Below are 27225 nucleotides of genomic sequence, written 5' to 3' on the forward strand. Positions count from 1 at the left end.
GAAATTCTTGCTGCAAGTGTGAAACAGGCCTAACATGTCCGTGATTCTGGGGTTATCTGGGAAAAGATATTGATGACCTATCCTCAATACAGGTCATCAATATCATATTTGCAGGTGTCTAACACCCGGGATCCCCTCCAATCAGCTCTTAGAAGAGGCCCGGCACTCCATGAGCACCACAGCCTCTCCCTAGTCTAGTGACATCACTGTACATCGGTCACATGGCCTAGTTGCAGGTCAGCTGCAATACCAATCATAGCCACTATACAATGTATGGTGCTGTGCTTGGCAAGCTCCTGGGAGGCCACAGCTTAGTCTGTGCACCCCTGACGATGTGATAATGATGACCTTTCCTCAGGAGAGGTCATCATTATCTTTTCAAGGAAACCCCCTTTAAATTAATAATTAATTTACAAGGTGTCACAGCAACTCCTCATCAGTTGCAGTAAGAAAAAGCTGTCAAAATACAGAACCTGCAGAGACAAAACTTTTATTTTCTTATCTGTCATAGGAATGACACACAGATCGGTCCCCATTTAATATGGCCTTTCTTATAAAGCGTTCTAACCAGGTAGAAGATAGTGAGGAACAACTACCCTCACCGGCTTACAGATAGGGAAGTGTGTCTTATACGCTATATTACAGAATGTTTGCAGAACACACAGTGACATGAGACGAAAGGGAGCAGTAAAAGGAAACCACACCCTGCAATAATGCCAGGAGGCTGACGGACGAGGAGTGAGACAATGTGCCCCACAGAGCGTTGTGCCCTGTGCACTCCACAGTAATAACACGCGTGACAGGCGCTCATCAGATTCACCACACCTGCTGCCACATTTATTTCATATTGTACTTATACAACGCCAAAATTTTCCCACTATTCACTACATGTAGATATGCTCAGCTGAGCATGCCTATGTATGGAGGATCCGGAGAGAGCTATTGGCTGAGCATGGCTAGGTATGGAGGATTCGGAGAGAGAGCTGTCAGCTGAGCATGTCTAGGTATGGAGGATCGGGAGAGAGAGAGCTGTCGGCTGAGCATGTTTAGGTATGGAGGATCGAGAGAGAGAGCTGTCAGATGAGCATGGCTAGGTATGGAGGATCGGGAGAGAGAGCTGTCAGATGAGCATGCTTAGGTATGGAGGATCGGGAGAGAGAGCTGTCGGATGAGCATGGCTAGGTATGGAGGATCGGGAGAGAGAGCTGTCGGATGAGCATGGCTAGGTATGGAGGATCAGGAGAGAGAGCTGTCGGATGAGCATGGCTAGGTATGGAGGATCGGGAGAGAGAGCTGTCGGATGAGCATGGCTAGGTATGGAGGATCGGGAGAGAGAGCTGTCGGATGAGCATGCTTAGGTATGGAGGATCGGGGGAGAGAGCTGTCGGATAAGCATGCTTAGGTATGGAGGATCGGGAGAGAGAGCTGTCGGATGAGCATGCTTAGGTATGGAGGATCGGGAGAGAGAGCTGTCGGATGAGCATGCTTAGGTATGGAGGATCGGGAGAGAGAACTGTCGGATGAGCATGCTTATGTATGGCAGATCGGAAGAGAGCTGTCGGCTAAGGCTACTTTCACACTTGTGTTCAGAGCGGATCTGTCTGGTGTTTGCACAGACAGATCCGCTCCTATAATGCAGACGATGGGATCCGTTCAGAACGGATCCCCCTGCTTTATATTTCAGAAAAAATTCTAAGTCTGAAAGTTAGTCAGACGGATCCGTCCAGACTTTACATTGAAAGTCAATGGGGACGGATCCGTTTGAAATTGAGCCATATTGTGTCAACTTCAAACGGATCTGTCCCCATTGACTTACATTGTAAGTCTGGAAGGATCCGTTTGGCTCCGCACAGCCAGGCGGACACCCGAACGCTGCAAGCTGCGTTCGGGTGTCCGCCTGCTGAGCGAAACGGAGGCCAAACTGTGCCAGACTGATGCATTCTGAGCGGATCCGCATCCACTCAGAATGCATTAGGGGTGTACGGATCCATTCGGGGCCGCATGTGAGAGCCCAGAACGCAAGTGTGAAAGTAGCCTAAGCATGCTTAGGTATGGAGGATCGGGAGAGAGAGCTGTCGGATGAGCATGCTTAGGTATGGAGGATCGGCAGAGAGCTGTCGGATGAGCATGCTTAGGTATGGAGGATCGGGAGAGAGAGCCATTGGCTGAGCATGGCTAGGTATGGAGGATCTGGAGAGAGAACTGTCAGCTGAGCATGCTTATGTATGGCGGATCGGAAGAGCTGTCGGCTAAGCATGCTTAGGTATGGAGGATCGGGAGAGAGAGAGCTGTTGCGTGAGCATACCTATGTATGGCAGATCGGAAGAGAGCTGTCGGCTGAGCATGCTTAGGTATGGAGGATCGGGAGAGAGAGCTGTCGGCTGAGCATGCTTCGGTATGGAGGATCAGGAGAGAGCTGTTGGCCAGTTTTAGGCTGTTTTGTATGGAGCTGTAATAAGTCCTGCATAAAAGTGCATGGGAACTTTATTGTACTGTATGAAATCAGGTTCAGAGGACTTTCTTCCACTGCATTATGCATAAATTCAACAGTACAATATTACAGCATGCTCCATTAGATGCCTGTGTATACAGCTTTTCTCTCATAGAAGTGTTGCATCTAGGGGAGAATTGACCCGTACGTGGATCACTGTATGGAGGCCTTAATTGCATTAACAGGGTTTACCGGTTGTTAGAGGTTATCCTGTCCCAGATATCAGCCGCCTTCAACACTCCAGCTGCTGTGAAACTACAACTCCCAGCATGCACACTTACTCTGCTGTTCTTGTAACTCCCACAGACGTGAAATGAGGATTCTGGGAGTTGTAGTTTCAGAAGAGCAGGATTGCTGGGGTTGCTGATCCCTGGTCTATCAACAAGATAGGAGATAACTATTAGATCGGTAGGGTCCTACGATTGGGAACATCTCATTTTCATGTCCTGCCATTATACTTTTTGTGGCAGGCTACAGTGGCTTTGCAGTGTTTGCCTCTATTCCTTAGTGCAGAGGTCAGCCACCTCGGGCACTCCAGCTGTTAAACTACAACTCCCAGCATGCTCCATTCACTTCTATGGGAGTTCCAACAGCAGCCAAGCAAGTGTGCACGATGGGAGTCGTAGTTTCACTACAGCCGGAGTGCCGGAGGTTGCTGATCCCTGCCCTAATGGGTCTGATCTGGGAAGAAAAAAAATAAAAAACATGCGTAACCACGAGCTTGCACCCTAAACCAATAAATGGGGAAATCGGTCACAATTATTTTTTTTATAAAATCAGTGCACCCCCTTTACGCAACCCCATACATAGTTATCCATATAACTTGCCACAATTTTGTTTGTCATATGAAGGTACAGTGGAGGCCTCATGGAAACCTTTGGCGAGCCTAATATAGCACTGTGCAAAAAGCATCCCGAATACAATGGGGGAGATTTATCAAAAGTGGTGTAAAGGAAAACTGGCTTAGTTGCCCATAGCAACCAATCCGATTGCATCAATTTCCAATCCGTTTGTTACACCTGAAGGTAAGCCACTGCCAGAGAAGTCTCCTGTCTCCCCATCTAAAACACCCGCATGCTCGGCTGAACTGGATGTGTATGGTGGAGCTGCTTGTTTACAAACTACTGCGGGGACATGCAAGTGTACGGAACGTCGCTGCTGCAGCCAATCACTGTCTTCAGCGTCAGACCGTATACCGGCATGTAAACAAGTGGTGGTTGGAGGACTGGGCCAGCACTGGAGAAAGGGGGGAGCATAAGATGATTTTTTTATTGCATGGCTTGTCTAAGGTTTTTAATTACAGTAACTTGGACAACCCCTTTAAGGCTCTGCTCACATGACCACCTTTGTAAGGAACTGTACAGTGTTGTAGAAATATTAATAGTTGTAATCTGCTCGCATCAAACTTTGTGTAAGGAAATGTAAACCCCCTTTCCCTCAGGCCTCATGCACACGACCGTATTTTGTTTCCGTGTCCGTTCCGTTGTTATTTTTGCGGATAGGATGTGGACCCATTCATTTGAATGGGTCCGCAAAAAAACGTAGACAGCACACCGTGTGCTGTCCGCATCAGTATGTCCGTTCCGTTGTTCCGCAAAAAAAATGGTGCAATTCCTATTTTTTTTCTAGTTTGCGGACAAGGATAAGCATTATTACAATGGATCCGCAAAAAAAAAAACAACGGATCCCCAAAAATACGGAACGTCATCCTTTTTTTTTGCGGATCCGCAATTTGCGGACCGCAAAACACACACGGTCGTGTGCATGTAGCCTCAGCCGCAGTGAGAGGCAGACACAGGTGTTACCATCTTGCTTGAATTCTTCTGAGCAACTCCTCCTTCCCCCTGCCCAGTCCGTTTCTTTTATTTACTCACAAAAGGTGTAAAAGGGGCTGGCCCAAGACAAGGATGCAGGAAGTGATGACATAGGAAGATGAGAACATAGCCAGCTCACAAACACATGTATACAATACCCACTGCTCAGCTATGATCCTCATGAATGTTCATTTACAGGACAACGTCATTATCTCCAGCGGCTGATCAGGCGCACTAGAGACAACAAACGCATGTTCCTTTCATATATTGTTCTCTTAACAAATGCATCCACGCCAAGCCAAAGACTGTTTTTTTCAAAGAAGATCGAGATTCGTCGAGGGACACTGGGGAGCATGTGACAAAGAGGAGGGACTGTTGTGGAAATTTTATTAGGGTGTGTATTTAATATATTGTGTATTGTCACCATGTCTCTGTGTCAGGGTAAACCATTGGAGTGGATATCTTCCCGTGTATGTCCTGTCACAGCTGCTGGGCGCAGAGGTCTCCGTCGGTGAATGGTCCATGTGCTAAGCACTGGGCTGTGGGCCGGGGGAGACTGATGTGTTCAGTAGAGCAGGCTGATGTATGGACGCCGGCTAGGGGCCCCATGCAAGACGCAGATTTATTGGCTTGGCGTGGATGCATTTGTTAAAAGAACAATATATGAAAGGAACGTGCGTTTGTTGTCTCTAGTGCGCCTGATCAGCCGCTGGAGATAATGATGTTGTCCTGTAAATAAACATGCATGAGGATCATAGTAACTTTATCTGGCATTGATCACTGAGCAAGGCTGGATAAAGTTCACTCCAGTGGTTATTGTATACATGTGTTTGTGAGCTGGCTATGTCATCATCTTCCTATGTCATCACTTCCTGCATCCTTGTTATGGGCTAGCCCCTTTTACACCTTTTGTGAGTAAATAAAAGAAAGACTGGGCAGGGGGAAGAGGGAGTTGTTCAGAAGAATTCAAGCAAGATGGTAACACCTGTGTCTGCCTCTCGACTGCGGCTGAGGGAAAGGGGGTTTACATTTCCTTACACAAAGTTTGATGCGAGCAGATTACAACTATTAATATTTCTACAACAACAGTGTACTACACTATCCTATGCTTAGCAAGCTGACAGAGGCCCCAAAGACATCATCCAGGACTGTCTATGGATACGTTTACCGTATCCACCGAGAGATGTGAGCACAGCATAGCCAGAAAAGGTAAAAAGGGTACAATGGGAAAGCACACATTGCTTCTCCTTATCGTAGGTAAAACTGTCTGACCGGTTTGGTAGGGGGATGAAACTGAAGAAGAAAACAAGGGGGAAAAAAAAAATCCAAATTTCACATTCTTGACTCAAAGAATGTAAACTGTGGGATGGTGAGCTCACAATCACTGATCGCCTCCAGACAAACAGAGCAAACAAAGTGGGGGAATATTTACCAAAACGGGCACAGGTCTCTTAACAATTCTTGTGCATGCTCGGGAGGTCCGTGCACCAGAAAATGAAATCTACAGCAGCATCGAGCTAAGCCTACACGTCTTTCAATGGGGAGAGAGGAGTCTTAGTGAGAAGCCCACAAGAGTACATTTCCAACTAGGATTAATGCCAGTTTCTTGACTATATTACAGCGAGTCGGGGGTGGAAGCCCTGCCCCTCCAGCCAAGCCCCTCCCACTTTCAAAAAGAGGCAAGAAGTATAAATGGTTGCAAATTGTAGTGAAAATATGGAGCATGCCATCAAAGTGAATACACAGGCACCAAACACCAAGGATCTTTATGAATTTGCTTCTTTGTGGATCGGATTTTATTTATAAAACTTTTTTTTACCCATGTAACAGTCCCACAAGGGGACTTAAATAGGTGATCTTTTGATCGCTTCTATAATTTCCTGTACTGCTTATGCAGTACAAGACAATTATACCCTGCCTGGCCAAAGTCACACACTGTAATATTTCGTTTCCACAAGCTTCTGCAAAGTCACAACATTTATTTCTATCCAGCGTTGCATTCATTTTTCTCCCAAGACTTCCTTGTATTGGGAGATTTGGACCACTGCACAAAGTCTTCTCCAGCACATCCCAAAGATTCTCAATGGGGTTCAGGTCTGGACTCTGTGGTGGCCAATCCATGTGTAAAAATGCACCCTAAACCACTCTTTCACAATTTGAGGGCGATGAATCCTGGCATTGTCATCTTCGCATATGCCCGTGCCATCAGGGAAGACAAAATCCTTTGATGGAATAACCTGGTCATTCAGTATATCTAGGTAGTCAGCTGACCTCATTCTTTGGGCACATAACATTTCTGAACCTAGACCCGACCAAATGGGAGGCTCTTACCCATTTGCTTATTTAAATCCAGGTGGTGGCCTTTTTTTTGGCCAGGCAGTGTAAACGGTCAGTGTTAGGGTCCATTAAAATGCAAAACACGGAAACCGGCTGTGTGTGCTGCACAATTTGCAGACTGCACATGGATGCAACACTAATACAAAATGCCTATTCCTGTCCGCAACTGCGGACAAGAATAGGACAATCTATCTTTTCCGCGGAATGGAAGCACAGATGCGGCCAGCACACTGTGTGCTGTCCGCATCTTTTGTGGCCCCATTGAAATTAATGGGTCCTCGCCCATTCCACAAAATTGCGGAACGGATGCAGAGTTATTTATATGGCAGTCTGAATGAGCCCTTATATTGACATTCACCAACAGGCAGCATCACAACAGCATACACTGAAGGCAGGGCTGGGGCTTTCCGTAGGCTTCAGACTGCTGTGCAGAGACTTTGGCATCCTATGATGTTATTTGCTGATGGGAGACAGAAGGAGTCCACTACTTAGCTGCCGCAGTCACTATTGACTATCGCTGGGGTTAAACCGCCTGGATCTGCGCTTCTGCCGATCTGAGCCGTTAAAGCAGGAGGCCGGCTGTAATGTGAGAGCTGAGCCTCCACCCTCATACGAAACCCGTGCAGCGCTTAGAGACAATGGGTGGTCATGAAGGGGTTAAAATGGTATACTGGGACTTACCTATTAATCTATCCTTAGGATAGTTCATCTAAATCAGATCACTTACAAGGGAGCATGGCAGCAGTAACCAGACACTGCCCACTACATAGTGTACGGAGCTGTGACTGATGACCTAAACTAAAGGGCAGACACAGCAGGCAATCAGCGGGGACGAACCTTCTGTTGCCGATAGTTGCATGCTCATAACATTTCCATGTAGCAATCACCAGCACTGCATGGGGCAAGCAAATGCTCATGCCATACACATTCATTGTTCCTGGGGAGCAGATCATGCTGTCTGAACAATGACTTAGTTGACCGCATCAGCAATGCATCCACCCAATGAACGAGCGTTTGCTCATTCGTCGGATGACTGGCTGCAATTTTACACAGGACAGAAAATAGGCATTTCTAGGAACACTTCTTCCCGCTAACTGCCATGACCAGTGGTCCCTGTAAATGGACCCTAAAGGGATATTCCCATCTCCGACACTGATAGCATATCGCGAGGCTATACCATCAATGTCAGATAGGTGCAAGTCCTAAAGGTGGGACTTACACCCATCTCCAGAACAAGCCCCCTGAAATGAAGTAGAGTGCACAACTCAAGCGTGGCCACCCTCCATTCACCAGTGAGGGACTTCTGAGCATGGCCAAGCCCACAGCAGTGAATGGAGAGGTGTCTCCCCCAGAGGTTGCAATAACGCCTGTACAAGCGTCATAGACGCCTGTACAGGCAGTTTTACTCCCTAAAAAACGTCTGATGGGTATGAATACGCACGATTATTTCACTGTCACTCATGGACGCACTGAGCGCTGTGAACGGCACAGGCAGCACAGCAATCCAATCACAAAGCTCCTCACAGTGCAGAGCTGTTATTACAGAGGAGGCTGCTGATTTGTCAGTATCCACAGGCTGCCGTGCCATTGGCCGATCCTCTCACACCCACCTTCGCCCGCGCGCTAAACACACAGCAGCAGCCATTCCGCGCCATTGCCGGCTGCTGATGAAGGGAAAGCATGGCGGGAACGGAGCCTCTGAGGAGCAAAGACAATGAGAGAAGTCAGGCTTGTGCCCAAGTGATGTCACACCAGAAGTGCCCTACAGGGAGTGCCATGTGGGAGGTTTATCAAGGGAAAACTAATAGCCAAGAGGCTAAACAAAACCCTGATTCTTATGTTACATCAGAACTTTCATTTGATTGCTCTGATACCTAAACACCAAAAGGAAAAAAAGAATAAATAAAAAAAAAGTCTCAAGGGTCTATAAAAGCAGGTACTCTACTTTTATAAGCGTTTGGGACTCTATTAATACTACTATCAACATAAGGTCATCTAGAGAAACAGCAGGTTTTTAAAATTCTTCTTTTAGGTATCAGAGCAAATCAAACAAACGTTATGATTTAACATAAGAAGCAGAGTTTTCTTTAGACTATTGGCTATTAGTTTCTCTATGTAAGTACCCTGGACCAGAAGCCTATTTTCCAGAGATCACAGAGAAGACTATAGGGTACATTATACTGTGCTACAGTCCGATATACTGTGTATAAGACTGTCCTATATCTGCCTCCTGTACATTCGTCCCAGACCCCACCCAGTGCCACCAGACCACCACTGCTCCCTGCCACAACGACTAGGCGTCCCTGTTCAATTCTTATTGTATTGAGTTTTGCACAGTCTACAGCTCCGATCCCTACGTGACAGATTTGGTGCTTAAAGAAAAGTAGGAATTCAGTCTTCTGAGAGAAACATTTAAAATGGTCAAAATTTGCTAATCCTGCATGGAAGATATTTTAGAGAAGACTGGTAATGGTTTCCCTGCATGAATAGCAACCCCTTTAAATGTTATATAGGCCTATGTATTATATATATGAATAACTACAATTTTCGTACTCCTCAGCTAAAAATACTCCTCAAAAACGGTCAGAGGAATATTTTTATACTCTTCTGGAAAAAATGTAGTGCGATGTCTGTGTGTGCCCATTTGCTGCTTTTCATCTATGGTGCACGACAGGGCAGAGACGCGCCTAATTTATTAAGAGGCATTGGCCTCTGCATGGTGCATCTCACGCCAGTTTTGCTAAATATCTCCCATAGGTTTTTGCTGGTGTTTTTAGCGGCATTTTTTACGGTAAAAGGTCCAGATGTCAGCTGAAGAGCTATGTAAAATATGGTGGGTTTTTTAGGCTTTTGACAAGACTGTCTCTATAGGGGAAAAAATGCCATGAAGAAAACAGCGGTATTTCAGTTTTCTTATATGTATGAAGGACTGGGTAACTTTGTGGAACTCCCCCAACCACTGACGACAAGCTTTTCTTTTCATACCGAGTAGATGGAAGAAAGACAGTACACACATTTGTAATTGCCTTGACATCTTTGGACTTTAGCAAATTCTAACACTGGATTAAAACTACAGTAAGAGTCATTTACTGGTAACCGTCCCAATACAAACTAAAGCCAGCCCGGCTCAAATAAACTTCCGCCCCTACAAGTCGTAAACAGAAAATAAGGCCATCAAAAGAAATTACTGAAATTCTGAAACCCTGACATCCAGAGAAAAAAAAAATCCTTTCTAAGAGTCCAAAAAAAAAAAATAACCACCACCATGTCCTAATCTTGTCCGACAGTTCTATGGAGGGCAGGACGTTCCGTTCCACAAAATGCGGAATTCACACGACCGGTATCCGTCGTATTCTGCGGACCGCAAAACAGGCAATGGTTGTGTGCATGAGGCCTTCGATGTACAATGGGAGCCTCTGGCCAACAGATGGGTGATAGAAGGATCAGGCTGTTGGCTTTCAACATGCCTAATCCTTTCCTTCTCATGGAGGGGTGACTGGCGGCGGCCATGTTACAGCTTCCCATCTCCTAGAATAAATATCCTGATAGTACTGTCTATAGTCCTGGATGAATTCCTGTGGGATAATGTAATAACCCTGCTGACGGAGGCGGATCTACACAGAGACCTCCGCTCCGCTTTCCTCAGAGGACACTCCGTTTGCCCTCTTTTCCATCCACATCCATATCTAGTGTGGTAGACGGCGCTGTTCTGTCTGGCAGAAGACAGAAATAATCTATCAAATGCGGTGTGAGAGGCGTGCGCAAGGCCTCTTTCACACAAGTAAGTTTTCCGTCCAGATAGCACACAGCATCCGGACTGAATCCTGACCCGTTCACTTCAATGGGTCTGTGTACATGAGCAATTTTCACACATCCCAAAAAAAAACTAAAAAAACTTGGGAGTAGCGGGAACCGGAAATTCGGCTGCAGCAAATTTACGATAATTAGCGCCTGGAAACAGACATTAGAAGGACCCCAGTCAGAGGATGCAGTAGTTTTTACTCCAGGCTCACGGACTACTGAAGGTGCGCTTCATTTATAATGAGGTGCATACCTCTCTTAAGTTAGGCGAATCCTCTGGCAGTGCAGGGGGAAACAAAGACCAGCATAAAAAGCGGGTTTTTGTAAAAGACCCCTTATTGCAGAGGTGGAGCCGATCACTGGAATAAGACGGGGCAGTTGTGACACTGTCTACAGCTTGCAGGTAGACACTGAAGAGGAAGCAGCACTTGCACAAGCGCTGAGGCCCTTCCAGCTGTTGATCGGTGGGGGCGCCGGGGGTCGGACCCCTGATGATCCGAAATTTACCTAATCCTGATGTGTGGTTTTCCGATACTGATGGGCCAACAATTCCTTTAATTAATCTGTCAAAAACAGGTCACACCCCCTCTCTGTAAACCACGTCCACGGTCAGCTTTTTGTGGGCATAGTGAATTGTGCAATTTGCGAATGCTTTTTATTTTTTGTTGTTGTTGCAAAATGCAACTTTAGCGTTCCCGTCAATCCCCAAACAGATGATTTCAGGACGACACATGGATTGGACGTGTCGAATGTGAACATCCAATCCTTTTGTTCTCCTGCCTGGCAGAGGCCCCTAAATGGCCCGAGTCTACCACAGCAATTCTCCATTCTGCTTGAGGCAAAGAGGTCTCTGCAAGATGAAAGGGGGCAGATTAAAGGGGTTGTGCCATGTATGAACGTTATCCACTATCCACAGGAGATAACTGTTCCCAAGAATGGGAGTCCCATGTTCCAGTCCTGATGGCGTTCTATTCATTCTCGATGGGACAACCAGAAATAGCTGTGCGCTGACTCCAGCAGTCTCATAGAAAATGGAGTGGCGATGCACACGTCAGCCTGCCGCTCTATCACCTGGGACCCCCACAGTCACCTCCTATCCTCTTTCATACTAGGTGTATTCCGTTTTTTAGACTGTGATACTTAGCCATGCCTTTCCTCTTCTGGACAGTTTTCAATGGTGGTTTCTAGTGAGGCACAAAAAGTGTCTAAAAAACAGATACAATCCGCACCAGGATTAAGGGGCAATTACCATAGTAAATCTGCCCCAATATCTGCACTATAGAGAACATGAATTGTGAACAGGAACCAAAAAGCCGGGCAGAAGGTTTCTCCTTTGAACTTAAGGAATGTATGACATGTAGAAGCTCGCTCCGCTCTCTGATCACTAAAGCATCAGACACGAAATACACCATAGTTTACCAGGCTACCATTACCACTGATTGTGAGCAGGGTAGCTGTGCGGTGTACCAGTCACTTCCTTACACAATCGGGCACCATCTTGTGATAGATAACACTCCTGGCACTCTGTCACTGCTGGGACTTGCTATATTTTGGTTGTGTCGTACATATGTATAAAGACAGTGATATGGGGCTCTACCACAGTACCAGGCCGTGGATCATTTCATACCGCGGTGCTGGAGTAGAACGGTGGGAATGGGAAGAGAAGCCAGGGACGCAGACTGCAGTGGAGAGCAGGGAAACTGTAGGAGAGGGCCACATGGCGGCCGCCGTTACCTTCTTCCTGCACACAGATCGCGGCCTGTGAGCCTGCTCCTACCTCACCAGGCCGGGAACGTGAAGGGGAGCCTGCTCCTACCTCACCAGGCCGGGAACGTGAAGGTGACTGTTGATTTCGAGGAGTACCCAAAGGACTCGCCCTGGTTGTACATGTATCACTGGGTGGAAAAGAACTCAGCGACTTGTAGTGCCATAGGTTGCAGGAGTGAGGGGCGCTCCAGGGGGGTCATGCAGCGCTGGAACAGTCTCTGGTACAACATGACAGATATAGTATAACAGAGGGGTAGCGGAACAAGGATTTAGCCAGGAGCAGGGGCACATGCAGGAAAATACCTGGCCCTGGGATCTGCTGTCATGTAGCCATAGAAGCTGTTACAGAGTAAGGGCTGATTCAGACGAGTGCAGAACAGGTGCGGAGCCATTCATTTCAATGGGGTAGCAAATGACGCGGACAGCACACCGTGTGTGATCCGCATCTGGAGTTCTGTTCCGTGGCCCCGCAAAAAAAGATAGATCATGTTCTATTCTTGTCCGCAATTGAAGGCAAGAATAGGCATTTCTATCATAGTGCCGGCCATGTGTAGTCCGCAGACTGTGGAACGCACACGGGCCGGGTGGCGTTTTACCAATGTGCAATTTGCAGACCCCAAAACACTACGGCCGTCTGAATAAGAACAAAGATTGGGTTTTCTTCAGTGTAACAAGCAATGTCCAGCAGTGTACCCCCCCATGGGAAAAGGGTTCTCGGTGCAAAAAAGGTTGGGGACCACTATTCTGCAAGACTGAACTGAAAGTGGCCTCAGATGACAAATTGACTTGGATGTAAAGAGGTTGTCCGACACGACATGCCCGCTGCAGCCAATCACTGGCCCCTTTGGTGCATCTCTGAAGCCAGTGACTGGCTGCAGCGGTCACGTGACTGGCCGGGTGAACCTGAGCGGTGGCGCCGAATCGATCAGGTAAGTGATGATCACTTCTTGATCGCAGGTGTTGTAGTTCCTTTCCTCCTGGAACAGGACGACCCCCTTTACATGTCGGAATAATACTTGCAACAGAGGGGTTTCCTACCCACAGGCTAACCCCCTTAATCTAAAAACTGCAGTCAAGCTCCCGATTTTTCTGTAGGACGCCATTCACCACACTACCGGAAAATGTAATATTAACGGTGGCCGTTCAGATGTCGGCGGCTTTCTGGGATTTTTTATTTTTTTACAGGTGATGCCGACAGCCTCGTGTCATTACTGTCCCACTGATTTCAAGAAGAATCTGCGACACGGGGCGGGGGAGCGCCATGTCACTGCAAAAACCATGGCGGCGTAGCTAATCCATGGGCGGATCCGAGGCGCAAAAAGCAGAAAATCTGTGGCAGAAATCCACATGCTACAGAAATACAAGTGCACATCATAACCCCTCTGTACGTCACTTCTTTCTGCGGAAGCCGATTAAGATTCCGGATCCACAATGGATTTCTACCTGAGAGGTGTGGACATGCCCGAGCGATACCAGGAAGCCGCGAGAGGCTAAATAGGCACAACCTGACCGTACATTCCCAATGGGCGGCTGCGCTGTGGCAGGTGTATATGACAAGTTATAAGGCCAGGAAAGCATTCCTCATCCTGCGCTGAAACGAAGGAAGCGGGTTCTTCTCCTCGGATTCGGTTTCCAGCTCTATAATTAGAAGACACTGAGGGACGCAGAAATAAGCAGGGACTGGTCACCCTATAGCCGTGCCCTGTAATGAGAGTGACAAGCATGCTGGGGCCTGCAGGCGCCTACACCCAGCCATTACTAACGTACAAGTAAAAGCAGCGCACGCAGCACATCGGGGTCCAGCCCTGGGCCTCCACTCATGTGACAATGGCCAGAAAACCAACCGATCTCTGCCATCAGTCACTGTCTGTCCTGCTCTTGTCACAGCAGAAAAGTGTACGGCCCTGGAATCTGGATAGGAGATACCATGTTCAGCCTCAGTGATGTGCGGCTGAAGGTAATCTATCGCCCCTGGAAGAAGCAAACGTGGCCTCCAACAATGTGAAGAAGAGAGGTAGTGACCAGTTAACAAAAAAGGACTCCATCAGGAGACGACAAAAAGATCATCTGCTTTGTTTATTTTCCAGAAACAGCGCAACCTCTGCCCATGGGTAGTGTGGGGTACTGCAGTCCAGTCCATGGAAAGACGTGGTGTTGTGTCTGGACGAGTAATAAAGCAGACACGTGATCCCGGTGAGGTGTGCATTTCCGTGGCCGCTGTACCGACGGCTCTTAGCTCGCTGTCACCTCTCGGATATGTCGGCTTAGTGACTTCTTGCATTCCCCATGTAAGAACAATTCTGGAGGATCTATGCTTAGGACACGCCATTCCTGTATAATTCCTGCTAGAAGGCAGGAATGCATTACTTGCCGTCTGCAATGAAGGTCCAGATGGGTGTTACCAGTTGTGTCCCTGTCAGCAGGGATTGGATGAAGTCCAACATCTATTTGGAACTTCATTGCAGACTGCTGGTAACTCATTCAGAACTTCTTGCAGGAATAATAGAGGAATGACATCACAGAGTCACACGAGAGGCGACAGATCCTCTATAGGCGGTCAATACAAGGACCCAGGGTGGGCACAGGCTAAAAGGGGCACAACGACAGCGGTGCACAAAGTTTGTGGAACATAGTAGAAATGACACAGTATAGATCCCCGGACCCGGCAGGGTTAACACGCACTGTGAGGGCAGGCTCTGTACAAAGCCGCGGATGTAAACACGGCGCTGTCAGCCCAGAGCCCCGACTACACACGGGGACTACAGGCAGCCGCTACCCATGTCACTGCCGGGCCCAGGCCGCACACCACGCCGCCGGGGAGCGGCCACTGACGTGCACAACAGCGGAGGGAAGGCCAGCAGCGAGGCCGGACCTCCACCTCACAGAACCGGCCCACCGCTGCCGCCCCACGGGCTATCTACCTTCTCCTCATCAGACACCCGATCCTCGTAGTCTGCCATCTTGGCTGCAACTGGCCCAGCCCCACTGAGAGGAGAGCGCAAAGCACCGCGGGAAGGGAGGGGGAACTACCGGTCCAAAGCGGAAGTGGGGATCCGGAGCGGACGCCATATTAGTGGAGTCACAGACTAGTTATTGGCTCCCGCGTCCAGTCAGCGTCACACAGGCCGCGCTTTACTGCACCGGGACAGCCACTGAAGCGGCATGTAGTGAACGCTTGACTCATGGCTCTTGTCAGCCAGAGAGCCCCCGGGACACGGTGACGGAATTCCACCCGTTCACATAGGAACGCTGTCACCTCCCGCTCACCCGGTTACCCCCGTGCTCGACCAATCACAAGCCGAGCCCCGCCCATTCCCCTGCCATAGAGTCCAGCGCTAGGAAACAACAAACATGGCGGAGCCAGTGAGCGCCGGCGCCTCTAGGCCTCCCCTCAGGACTCGGGTGAAGGTCTGGCTGTGCCGATATCGCGCGTACGTGTGGCTGCTGGTCCTTGTCACGGGGCTGCTCCTTCTCTATCACTTCAGAGCGGCGCTCCGCCTCTACGAGGCTGTAGTGACCGGTGAGTTCTCCGCTTACAGCCGCTGCGCGGCGTGTTGCCTAGCAACGGGCCTCTAGGTGTGCAGGCTTTATATGGCAGTGACGATAGGGAAGCCCTGGTGGCACCACAGAGCCCAGCATGCCCTGCTCTGTACTGGATGCTCAAGTATAGGAGAGCTGCTGCTGAAGGGTACCCACCGTGTTCCCTCAGTGCTGCTGCTGACAGGTTACCCACCGTGTTCCCTCAGTGCTGCCGCTGACAGGTTACCCACCGTGTTCCCTCAGTGCTGCCGCTGACAGGTTACCCACCGTGTTCCCTCAGTGCTGCCGCTGACAGGTTACCCACCGTGTTCCCTCAGTGCTGCTGCTGACAGGTTACCCACCGTGTTCCCTCAGTGCTGCTGCTGAAGGGTACCCACCGTGTTCCCCCAGTGCTGCTGCTGACAGGTCACCCACCATGTTCCCCTAGTGCTGCTGCTGACAGGTTACCCACCGTGTTCCCTCAGTGCTGCTGCTGACAGGTCACCCACCATGTTCCCTCAGTGCTGCTGCTGACAGGTTACCCACCATGTTCCCTCAGTGCTGCTGCTGACAGGTTACCCACCGTGTTCCCCAGTGCTGCTGCTGACAGGTTACCCACCGTGTTCCCTCAGTGCTGCCGCTGACAGGTTACCCACCGTGTTCCCTCAGTGCTGCCGCTGACAGGTTACACCACCGTGTTCCCTCAGTGCTGCCGCTGACAGGTTACCCACCGTGTTCCCTCAGTGCTGCTGGCTGACAGGTTACCCACCGTGTTCCCTCAGTGCTGCCGCTGACAGGTTACCCACCGTGTTTCCCCAGTGCTGCCGCTGACAGGTTTACCCACCGTGTTTCCCCAGTGCTGCCGCTGACAGGTTACCCACCGTGTTCCCTCAGTGCTGCCGCTGACAGGTTACCCCACCGTGTTCCCTCAGTGCTGCCGCTGACAGGTTACCCACCGTGTTCCCTCAGTGCTGCCGCTGACAGGTTACCCACCGTGTTCCCTCAGTGCTGCCGCTGACAGGTTACCCACCGTGTTCCCTCAGTGCTGCCGCTGACAGGTTACCCACCGTGTTCCCTCAGTGCTGCCGCTGACAGGTTACCCACCGTGTTCCCTCAGTGCTGCCGCTGACAGGTTACCCACCGTGTTCCCTCAGTGCTGCCGCTGACAGGTTACCCACCGTGTTCCCTCAGTGCTGCCGCTGACAGGTTACCCACCGTGTTCCCTCAGTGCTGCCGCTGACAGGTTACCCACCGTGTTCCCTCAGTGCTGCCGCTGACAGGTTACCCACCGTGTTCCCTCAGTGCTGCCGCTGACAGGTTACCCACCGTGTTCCCTCAGTGCTGCCGCTGACAGGTTACCCACCGTGTTCCCTCAGTGCTGCCGCTGACAGGTTACCCACCGTGTTCCCTCAGTGCTGCCGCTGACAGGTTACCCACCGTGTTCCCTCAGTGCTGCCGCTGACAGGTTACCCACCGTGTTCCCTCAGTGCTGCCGCTGACAGGTTACCCACCGTGTTCCCTCAGTGCTGCCGCTGACAGGTTACCCACCGTGTTCCCTCAGTGCTGCCGCTGACAGGTTACCCACCGTGTTCCCTCAGTGCTGCCGCTGACATGTTACCCACCGTGTTCCCTCAGTGCTGCCGCTGACAGGTTACCCACCGTGTTCCCTCAGTGCTGCCGCTGACAGGTTACCCACCGTGTTCCCTCAGTGCTGCCGCTGACAGGTTACCCACCGTGTTCCCTCAGTGCTGCTGCTGACAGGTTACCCACCGTGTTCCCTCAGTGCTGCCGCTGACAGGTTACCCACCGTGTTTCCCTCAGTGCTGCCGCTGACAGGTTACCCACCGTGTTCCCTCAGTGCTGCCGCTGACAGGTTACCCACCGTGTTCCCTCAGTGCTGCCGCTGACAGGTTACCCACCGTGTTCCCTCAGTGCTGCCGCTGACAGGTTACCCACCGTGTTCCCTCAGTGCTGCCGCTGACAGGTACCCACCGTGTTCCTCAGTGCTGCTCGCTGACAGGTTACCCACCGTGTTCCCTCAGTGCTGCCGCTGACAGGTTACCCACCGTGTTCCCTCAGTGCTGCCGCTGACAGGTTACCCACCGTGTTCCCTCAGTGCTGCCGCTGACAGGTTACCCACCGTGTTTCCCTCAGTGCTGCCGCTGACAGGTTACCCACCGTGTTCCCTCAGGTGTGCCGGCTGACAGGTTACCCACCGTGTTTCCCTCAGTGCTGCCGCTGACAGGTTACCCACCGTGTTTCCCTCAGTGCTGCCGCTGACAGGTTACCCACCGTGTTCCCTCAGTGCTGCCGCTGACAGGTTACCCACCGTGTTCCCTCAGTGCTGCCGCTGGACAGGTTACCCACCGTGTTCCCTCAGTGCTGCCGCTGACAGGTTACCCACCGTGTTCCCTCAGTAGTGCCGCTGACAGGTTACCCACCGTGTTCCCCAGTGCTGCCGCTGACAGGTTACCCACCGTGTTCCCTCAGTGCTGCCGCTGACAGGTTACCCACCGTGTTTCCTCAGTGCTGCTGCTGACAGGTTACCCACCGTGTTCCCCAGTGCTGCTGCTGACAGGTTACTCACCGTGTTCCCTCAGTGCTGCTGACAGGTTACCCACCGTGTTCCCTCAGTGCTGCCGCTGACAGGTTACCCACCGTGTTCCCTCAGTGCTGCCGCTGACAGGTTACCCACCGTGTTCCCTCAGTGCTGCCGCTGACAGGTTACCCACCGTGTTCCCTCAGTGCTGCCGCTGACAGGTTACCCACCGTGTTCCCTCAGTGCTGCCGCTGACAGGTTACCCACCGTGTTCCCTCAGTGCTGCCGCTGACAGGTTACCCACCGTGTTCCCTCAGTGCTGCCGCTGACAGGTTACCCACCGTGTTCCCTCAGTGCTGCTGACAGGTTACCCACCGTGTTCCCTCAGTGCTGCCGCTGACAGGTTACCCACCGTGTTCCCTCAGTGCTGCCGCTGACAGGTTACCCACCGTGTTCCCTCAGTGCTGCCGCTGACAGGTTACCCACCGTGTTCCCTCAGTGCTGCCGCTGACAGGTTACCCACCGTGTTCCCTCAGTGCTGCCGCTGACAGGTTACCCACCGTGTTCCCTCAGTGCTGCCGCTGACAGGTTACCCACCGTGTTCCCTCAGTGCTGCCGCTGACAGGTTACCCACCGTGTTCCCTCAGTGCTGCCGCTGACAGGTTACCCACCGTGTTCCCTCAGTGCTGCCGCTGACAGGTTACCCACCGTGTTCCCTCAGTGCTGCCGCTGACAGGTTACCCACCGTGTTCCCTCAGTGCTGCCGCTGACAGGTTACCCACCGTGTTCCCTCAGTGCTGCCGCTGACAGGTTACCCACCGTGTTCCCTCAGTGCTGCCGCTGACAGGTTACCCACCGTGTTCCCTCAGTGCTGCCGCTGACAGGTTACCCACCGTGTTCCCTCAGTAGTGCCGCTGACAGGTTACCCACCGTGTTCCCCAGTGCTGCCGCTGACAGGTTACCCACCGTGTTCCCTCAGTGCTGCCGCTGACAGGTCACCCACCATGTTCCCTCAGTGCTGCCGCTGACAGGTCACCCACCGTGTTCCCTCAGTGCTGCCGCTGACAGGTTACTCACCGTGTTCCCTCAGTGCTGCTGACAGGTTACCCACCGTGTTCCCTCAGTGCTGCCGCTGACAGGTTACCCACCGTGTTCCCTCAGTGCTGCCGCTGACAGGTTACCCACCGTGTTCCCTCAGTGCTGCCGCTGACAGGTTAAACACCGTGTTCCCTCAGTGCTGCCGCTGACAGGTTACCCACCGTGTTCCCTCAGTGCTGCCGCTGACAGGTTACCCACCGTGTTCCCTCAGTGCTGCCGCTGACAGGTTACCCACCGTGTTCCCTCAGTGCTGCCGCTGACAGGTTACCCACCGTGTTCCCTCAGTGCTGCCGCTGACAGGTTACCCACCATGTTCCCTCAGTGCTGCCGCTGACAGATTATTCACCATGTTTCCCCAGTGCTGCCGCTGACAGGTTACTTACTGTGTTTTTCCAGTATTGCCGCTGACAGGTTACCCACCATGTTAACCCCAGTATTGCCGCTGACAGGTTACCCACCATGTTACCCCAGTGTTGCTGCTGACACGTTATTTACCGTGTTTTCCCAGTGTTGCTGTTGACACGTTACCCATCATGTTTCTCTAGTGCTGCTGCTGACAGTTTACCCACACACGGACATAGATACAATATTTGGGGCACTTATCAATCAATAATAGTTACTCCTAGCATCTTATTAGGTACCAACACTAAGGAGCAACTGCTTCACTTTTCCATTGTACAAAATCCAAAGTGCTTGTGCTTGAAGTGACAGGATGGCACAATGTCTGCCAACCCCAGCGCTGGCAGATGCAGCTCCTCAGAGTAGTCGTTATGACACCTCATTTAGGCCTCATGTACATGGCCGTTGTTCATCCGTTCTGTGCATTGGGGACCGCAATTTGTGTCTGTGCAGCGGACGGGATGGACTGAGAGCCATTCAACTTGAATAGGTCCCAGTCCGTCAGCACTGCAAAAAAATAGAATGTGTTCTATTTTTTGCGGTGCGGAGGCAAGGACAGAAACGCTACGGAGTGAATGGGTCCACATCCGCGATGAGGGGAGCACACGGCCGGTGCCATGTATTGCAGGCCTCATGCTGTTTTCACACCTAAACTCCGGAATATTTCCAGATTATCAGGTCCGGAGATTTCCCAGAGTTGGCCGTTCACACGCGTAGCTATCGCCCATCGATGTTCCATGTTGGGTGTGTTTTCACTACAGAGGAAATGTTCCAGGTGCCTGGGAAGTGGTGGAAACTTTAGGCATGGCCACTGTGATTTTCTGGAACATTTTCTGCTGTTTTCAAGCATGCGCTCACTCGGGCATAACCCGGAGTTAGTACTAGGACTTGGGGACAATTCTTGCAGATGTGTGCGTACACACATACAGCCCCTACAGGTAAACTCCAGAAAATGTCAGGATTCCACTGTAAGTCTTGTCTGGTCATGTCTGCCATGTCACTGGAGAGTAGCAGCACATGCCAGGCCACCTCTGCCCTTATAGGCATCTATTATGTGCCCCAGTAGGTCAGCTCCTAATAATGCTGGCTGAAAGGGGGGGACATGACAACTGCCAGAAGTCCTGGTCCCTTTTCCTGCTGTCCTTTGCCTTCTTCCAGAAGCAGATACTGAGCAGAAATAACCAATTAGAAATACTTAAAATACTGTCTGTGTTCACACATGCCTCTAAAAGAAGCCATGACACATGGCCGCTTCCATGGCACAGCGGCTCCCATTGACTTATAATGGGTTCTTGATAGAAATGTTCCAGCTCCAACTCATCCTACAAAATAAGAATATTATATCTTACCAATGTTGTATGGTCTGATTATACACTGGGTCTTGCCACAAGAGAACATGTAAAAATGCTCCCCCCATTGCCCTAGAAAAAAGGCTCTCAGAGGCTACTTTTGGGTAGTTTACCTCTTGGTGAGAGATTGTTAGACATGCCTCTACAGCACACTCGAACAAATTTTGCCCAGTTGACAGAATTGGAGAGGTGGTGCATCACTGAGAGAAGCAGGATGATCGTTTCATAGCATTGCCCACCATCTAGGCCAGTGATGGCGAACCTTTTAGAGACCAAGTGCCCAAACTGCAACCCAAAACCCACTTCTTTATCGCAAAGTGCCAACACGGCAATTTACCCTGAATATAACAGTCCAATATAATATATCTTTTATGTACTTTATTATTTAGCTATAGAAGCCTGCCTACATTCTGTGTGCTTCCTGTGCTGTTCATAGCGCGCCGGCACTGATGAATAGCAGGAAAAGTGTTAGGCATACTGGCATGCCTTAGACTTTTTTCAGGGTGTGGGTGCCCACAGAGAGGGCTCTGAGTGCCGCCTCTGGCACCCGTGCCATAGGTTCGCCAACACTGATCTAGGCTGTTCTAACCTAGTTTTTAGAAGATGTTGGGAGCAGTGGTTATGTGATGGCGCACACAGCGTACAGACTCTGAACAGTCAGACAGACCACCACTAGAGAAGATTGTTTGATCTGCAGAAAAGCACGAATGGTTCCCACAGTTTCATGGTCCACCATCCAGACAGAGGTGGCACCTTCATTACACACCCCTGTCTCTGGCTGCACCATGTCCAGGCACTTGGCAGAAGGAATTTTGGTGTCCCACCGCCCATTAGGTGTCCCGCCGTCGTCTTAGCTTGCAGTGGTGTCATCATGAACAAGACACCTGGACTGCTACGGACTGGAACCATATTTTCTTTAGGGACAAATTCAGTTTCTGCTGGTGACATAGTCTTCCCGCTCCGTGCCTGCTCATCACAGTGTATATATAGTAAGGCATCGGCCTCTCTGTACTTGCTGCGCATGCGCAGCGCCGCTCTTGTCTTCACTGTGGGAGTGTTGCGGAAAGTTTCAGTTGATTCCAGCAACTCCTTGGTGCGTTATTTTTTTCTATCAATGAGTGTAATTATACATCAGCCGTTTACGAAGGATGGGGAAACATACAGGAGTGGGAAGTCTGGATTGCTGATTTGGTGGTTTCCATCGTTTTGAGGGAAAGAACAGTGCAGCATGTGGTGCTTTTTACAACTCTGACAGTATCTGTGACAACCCAGCACCCCCCCCATCATTAAGTCAGTGGGGTCCAAAGACAACTTTTCAAACTGCAGATGTTTAACCACTTAAGGACCACAGGTTTATACCCCCCTATCGACCAGGCCCTTTTTTTTACAAATTGGCACTTCACAACTTTAACGGTTTATTGTTCGGTCATGCAACTTGGCACCCAAATGAATTTTACCTCCTTTTCTTCGCACAAATACAGCTTTCTTTTGGTGGTATTTGATTGCTGCTGAGATTTTTCGTTTTTCTGATATTAATCAAAAAACACCGCAATTTTCAAAAAAAGTGTATTTTTAACTTTTTCTGGTAAAATTGTTCAAATATAATTACATTTCTATACAAGTTTGTGTCAGAATGTATTGTGCTACATGTCTTTGATTAAAAAAAAGTGTATATTTATTGGTTTGCGCAAAAGTTATAGCGTTTACAAACTATGGTACAAAAATGTGAATTTCCGCATTTTGAAGCAGCTCTGACTTTCTGAGCACCTGTCATGTTTCTTGAGGTGCTAGAATGCCAGGATAGTATAAATACCCCCCAAATGATCCCAATGAGTACCTTTAGGATTTTTACAGGGCATTTTTACGCATTTGGATTCGAAACTACTTCTCGCGCTTTAGGGCCCCTAAAATGCCAGGGCAGTATAAATACCACACAAGTGACCCCATTTTGGAAAGAAGACACCCCAAGGTATTCCGTGAGGGGTATGGTGAGTTCATGTAAGATTTTATTTTTTTGTCACAAGTTAGTGGAATATGAGACTTTGTAAGAAGAAAAAAAAAAAAACAATTTCCGCTAACTTGTGACAAAAAAATTAAATCTTCTAGGAACTCGCCATGCCCCTCACGGAATAACTTGGGGTGTCTTCTTTCCAAAATGGGGTCACTTGTGGGGTATTTATACTGCCCTGGCATTTTAGGGGCCCTAAAGCGTGAGAAGTAGTTTGGAATTCACATGCGTAAAAATGCCCTTTTGACATTTTGGGCTAACTAAATTTAGGGGGTATTCCTCTGAGACTACCCAGGAAAAAGAGCACACCTGCCTAGTAAAAAGGAGTGCTTGCGAAGTAAAGCTGCGATCGCTAATAAAGATCCAAAAAGCTCAAAAGTGATCTTTATAGCGCCGCAGCGATTTTACGGTGTTTTTGCAGTGATCTGAAAAAAATTTCGATTCACTGCAGTGGGGCAGACTGAACGCAAGTGTGGGCACAAGATCAGGCCTGATCGGGCGAACACTGCGTTTTTTTGTAGAGCCTAAGGTGACCCTAATGTACTGATGTAGATCTGATTGCGATCAGTCTTGATCACTTACTGACAGGGGGGTGATCAGGGGTTAATAAGTGACGGGGGGGGGGGGGGGGGTGTAATGTGTGTGTGGTGCTTGGTGCTACTTAAAGAGCTGCCTGTGTCCTCTGGTGGTTGATCCAAGCAAAAGGCACCACCAGAGGACCAGGTAGCAGGTATATCAGATTCTATTTACAAAATGATCAGCGCTGGCAGGCTGTAGTTCAACTTGAAAACTGCGCAATCCTGTGAACGCGCGCTCCTGTGAGTGCGCGTTCACAGGAAATCTCAGGTCTCACGACATGACGCCAATGGGCGTCACTGAGACCTGAGAGAGCCGCCGTCCGGACGCCTATCGGCGTTACCGTGACGGCAAGTGGTTAAAGGGGTTCTCTGGGATATTTATAAAAACAGTCCTTTCTAATACCCAGTGGAAGGAAGATTGTTTGGTTAAAGGGGTTGTCCGGGTTCAGAGCTGAACCCAGACATACCTCCATTTTCATCCAGGCAGCCCCCTGACTTGAGCATCGGAGCAGTTCATGCTCCTATGCTCTCCCTTGCTCTTTTGTTTACGGGCGGAAGCTTCCGCCTGTCAGTGTGTTCAGTGACATCACTGACTCTGATTGGCGTGCTTTAGCGCTGCGCTAGCCGTTTTACTGGCTAGGGCAGCGCTAAAGCCTGCCCATCAGTGCCGGTGATGTCACTGGGCTTCCTGGCAGCCCCATGGAGAGCCTGGTTTGTCACCGGAACTCTTAAATGCCTTTGCCCTGCGTGATTTAGTGCAGGGCAAAGGAGAGCTTCAGAGCATGAACTGCTCCGATGCTCAAGTCAGGGGGGCTTCCTGGGTGAAAATGGAGGTATGTCCGGGTTCAGCTCTGAACCCGGACAACTCCTTTAGTACTTACCAGTCCCTCACTTGTCGATGCTGCCCTCTCCTGTAATAAATGCAGCTGAGCAGGAAAAGAAGCGCATGGACATCCAGTTGGGACCTGGACGGAAGAGCCTGCAGCCTGTAAAGGTCTTGGCCATGATTGTGATGTTGATGGCTTAGCTTTAGCATAGGCCATCAATATCAGATCTGTGGGGGTTTGACACCAACACCCCCGATCAGCTGTTACCTTAGAGCTCCAGCGCCAGGACTACACAGCTCCATCCATGGTGTAGTAGATGGAGCTGCCACCTGCAGTGGAAATAATGGCCATGAAGTGTTGTATGGTTCCTTACTATGTGGCCGCAGGGACTCCTTATACCGCTGTACAGTGCTGTGCTGCTGACTATACTGTAGGAAATCAGAGGCATGCGGCGGTAACATAAAGGCCCCATGTGCTTCTATATGTGTACAAAGTGGACCTGTAATATGGCTGTGTACATGAGGGCAAAAAGCTTCTGTGCTCTTCCTAACAACCAATCACATAATGTGTTTTACTTTCAAACCAGCCCTGGGAGAATGAAAGCTGGAATCTGATTGGCTGCAGTGGGTAACCTCTGCACATTCTTGTGGAGGGCCAATGATTGTGAAATCATTCACGTACAGCGGTGCACATCCGATACGTCATGGGGAGCAATTTACCGTCATTGCACATATTTCTTTCTGTACACCCTTTTAACGACTAATATCCTAATAATGAGCAGTCTTGGAACGCTGGTCGGATTGCGGCCCTATCTTACAGATGCTGATATGAAATGTAGCAGGCGCCTGTGAATGAGCTGAGTAAGGGAGTCTTTTGGTTTCATAACTGCTCATGGCTCAGTACGCCACCTGCTGGCCTTTTGTTTGTAATTACACCTTTTCGATCCATAGTGTTCTTTTTCTATGTATTTGGTTCATACATGCGCAGGGAAATGCTCCAAATGTATACATTAGATGCCTCCATAGCATTAAATGGGGTGAACGAATGCCAGAAGCGCGTCTTTTGATAGTTGGGCTGCAGAACATCCTTTCCTACTGACTGGCTTCAGAATCTGGAGAAAATAGAGCAGCACCACGGTCACTAACAGACAAGGGAACATGAAAAAAAGCAGTAGCCTGTGCGAAAGTGTTGGCTCATACCCCTCTACAAGACGCCAGCAGTTCCAGTATTGTGCCTTCATTGAAACACCATTTAGTTTCAGCTTCACATGAATAATTTTTCAAGCAATAAAATCAAGTGCAAAACAACAATGACACATACTACAAGTAACAATTCACCAGTAGTATCAAAGGTACTGGCACCCAGCTGGGGGTTTATGGGTAGGGAGCCATCTTCCACGTTGGATCGGCATTACCAAGATATTACGGTGTAGTGGACACGTTAGGGGCTGTTCACACAGCGCTTTTTCTTCTGGTGGAATTTAGGCGCAGATACTGCGCCGGAATTGTGTCCTTTACTTTCAGCCTCACATTCATTTCAGTGGGAGGCAGCGCTGAAGATTGCGCTGCAAGAAAGTACATGTCCTTTCTTGGCGTGGTTGCGCCTTTAAAGGGATTCTGTCACCTCTCATAACACAAATTCAGATTTTAAACCAGTCATGCTCCACAGATTACCTTGAATCGGCTTTGCTGCTCTATACTGTAATCCGTCCAGTAGTTTTGCTGAAAAACGACTTTTATAATAATGCTAATTAATCCTGAAGGTGCCCAGAGGGGCGTTATGTTCCACTTTGTGTGCCCAGTAACGCCCCCCTGCAGTGCCCAAAACGCCTTCCTCCTGAATCCCTAACCGCCCACAGCGTCTCATCCCTCTCCTCCCCCTCCTGAAGGCCGAGCGAAGTCTCGCGCAGACGCAGTGCCCACTAAGGGCTGCGCCAGTGCGATTTGCTGGAGACTGAGGACAGGAGCTTCATCGTCGGCACTGGGCATGTGAGAAGATCGAATAGACTTGCTGCACGTGAGGCTATCTGACAGGTCTCTCTGTTTTCCTCTATGTATCTTGTTGTTTGGCAGGATCTCACCTCTCCTCAGGTGCCGCTCGTTATCAGTGATGAGGTTCTATTTAGATCTGCCTCACACTGCTGACCATGCAGTTGATAGTTTCTGCTTGGAGTTGCTAGTGCTGGTTTGTCTTGGATCTCCTGTTTCGCCATACATCTCTAAGCTAAGTACTTGTTGCCTTCGCTGTTTCTTATTATCTGGTGTGTGTTGTTTCTAGGCCTCAGGGAGACGCAGGTTCCTTCATTCTGGAAGGAACCAGCTGTCTCATCCTCTGCTACCTATCCTAGGGCTCGTCAGTTTTAGCAGGGCTTTAGGTATCTGGTGTATGAGTATTTCCACCATCAGGAACTGCTCATACTGGCAGGAGTTAGGGAAAGGCCTAGAAATTACTAGGAGGTCACCATCCCTCTTGCTTAGCTTTTGAGGCCTAGATTGTTGTCTATTCGTTGTGGTGTGTATTTGGTGTTTTCCCTTCCCCTTTACCTGGTGACATTATCATACGCCTAACCGCTATGCTTTGTTTTATTAGTGCAGCTATGGATACTGTTTCTGCACTGGTCAATCGTATGCAGGGGCTGTCTTTGGAGGTGCCTGACCTCCGCACGGCCGTTGCACAGTTACAGAGATCACAGGCGGTG

At 49.8% G+C, this 27225-nt stretch overlaps 2 protein-coding genes across 3 annotated transcripts in view; one reads left to right on the forward strand and one right to left on the reverse strand.

Annotated features, from left to right (window-relative positions):
• Positions 1–15228, reverse strand: part of CAPZA1 (capping actin protein of muscle Z-line subunit alpha 1) — a 54415-nt gene extending 39187 nt beyond the window's left edge. The window contains exon 1 of the mRNA XM_044283501.1: positions 15132–15228. Within this exon, the coding sequence (XP_044139436.1) occupies positions 15132–15170 (39 nt within the window). The 5' untranslated portion in view covers positions 15171–15228. The remainder of the gene's footprint in view (positions 1–15131) is intronic.
• Positions 15229–15301: 73 nt separating this feature from the next.
• ST7L (suppression of tumorigenicity 7 like) overlaps positions 15302–27225 on the forward strand; it is a 121702-nt gene continuing 109778 nt past the window's right edge. The window contains exon 1 of one of the 2 annotated variants that reach the window (XM_044283500.1): positions 15302–15730. In XM_044283500.1, coding sequence (XP_044139435.1) covers positions 15562–15730 — 169 coding nt within the window. In that variant the 5' untranslated portion in view covers positions 15302–15561. The remainder of the gene's footprint in view (positions 15731–27225) is intronic. The other variant, XM_044283499.1, reaches the window with a different exon arrangement.

This window comes from Bufo gargarizans, chromosome 3 (assembly GCF_014858855.1).
Source record: "Bufo gargarizans isolate SCDJY-AF-19 chromosome 3, ASM1485885v1, whole genome shotgun sequence".
Taxonomy (NCBI): Eukaryota; Metazoa; Chordata; class Amphibia; order Anura; family Bufonidae; genus Bufo; species Bufo gargarizans.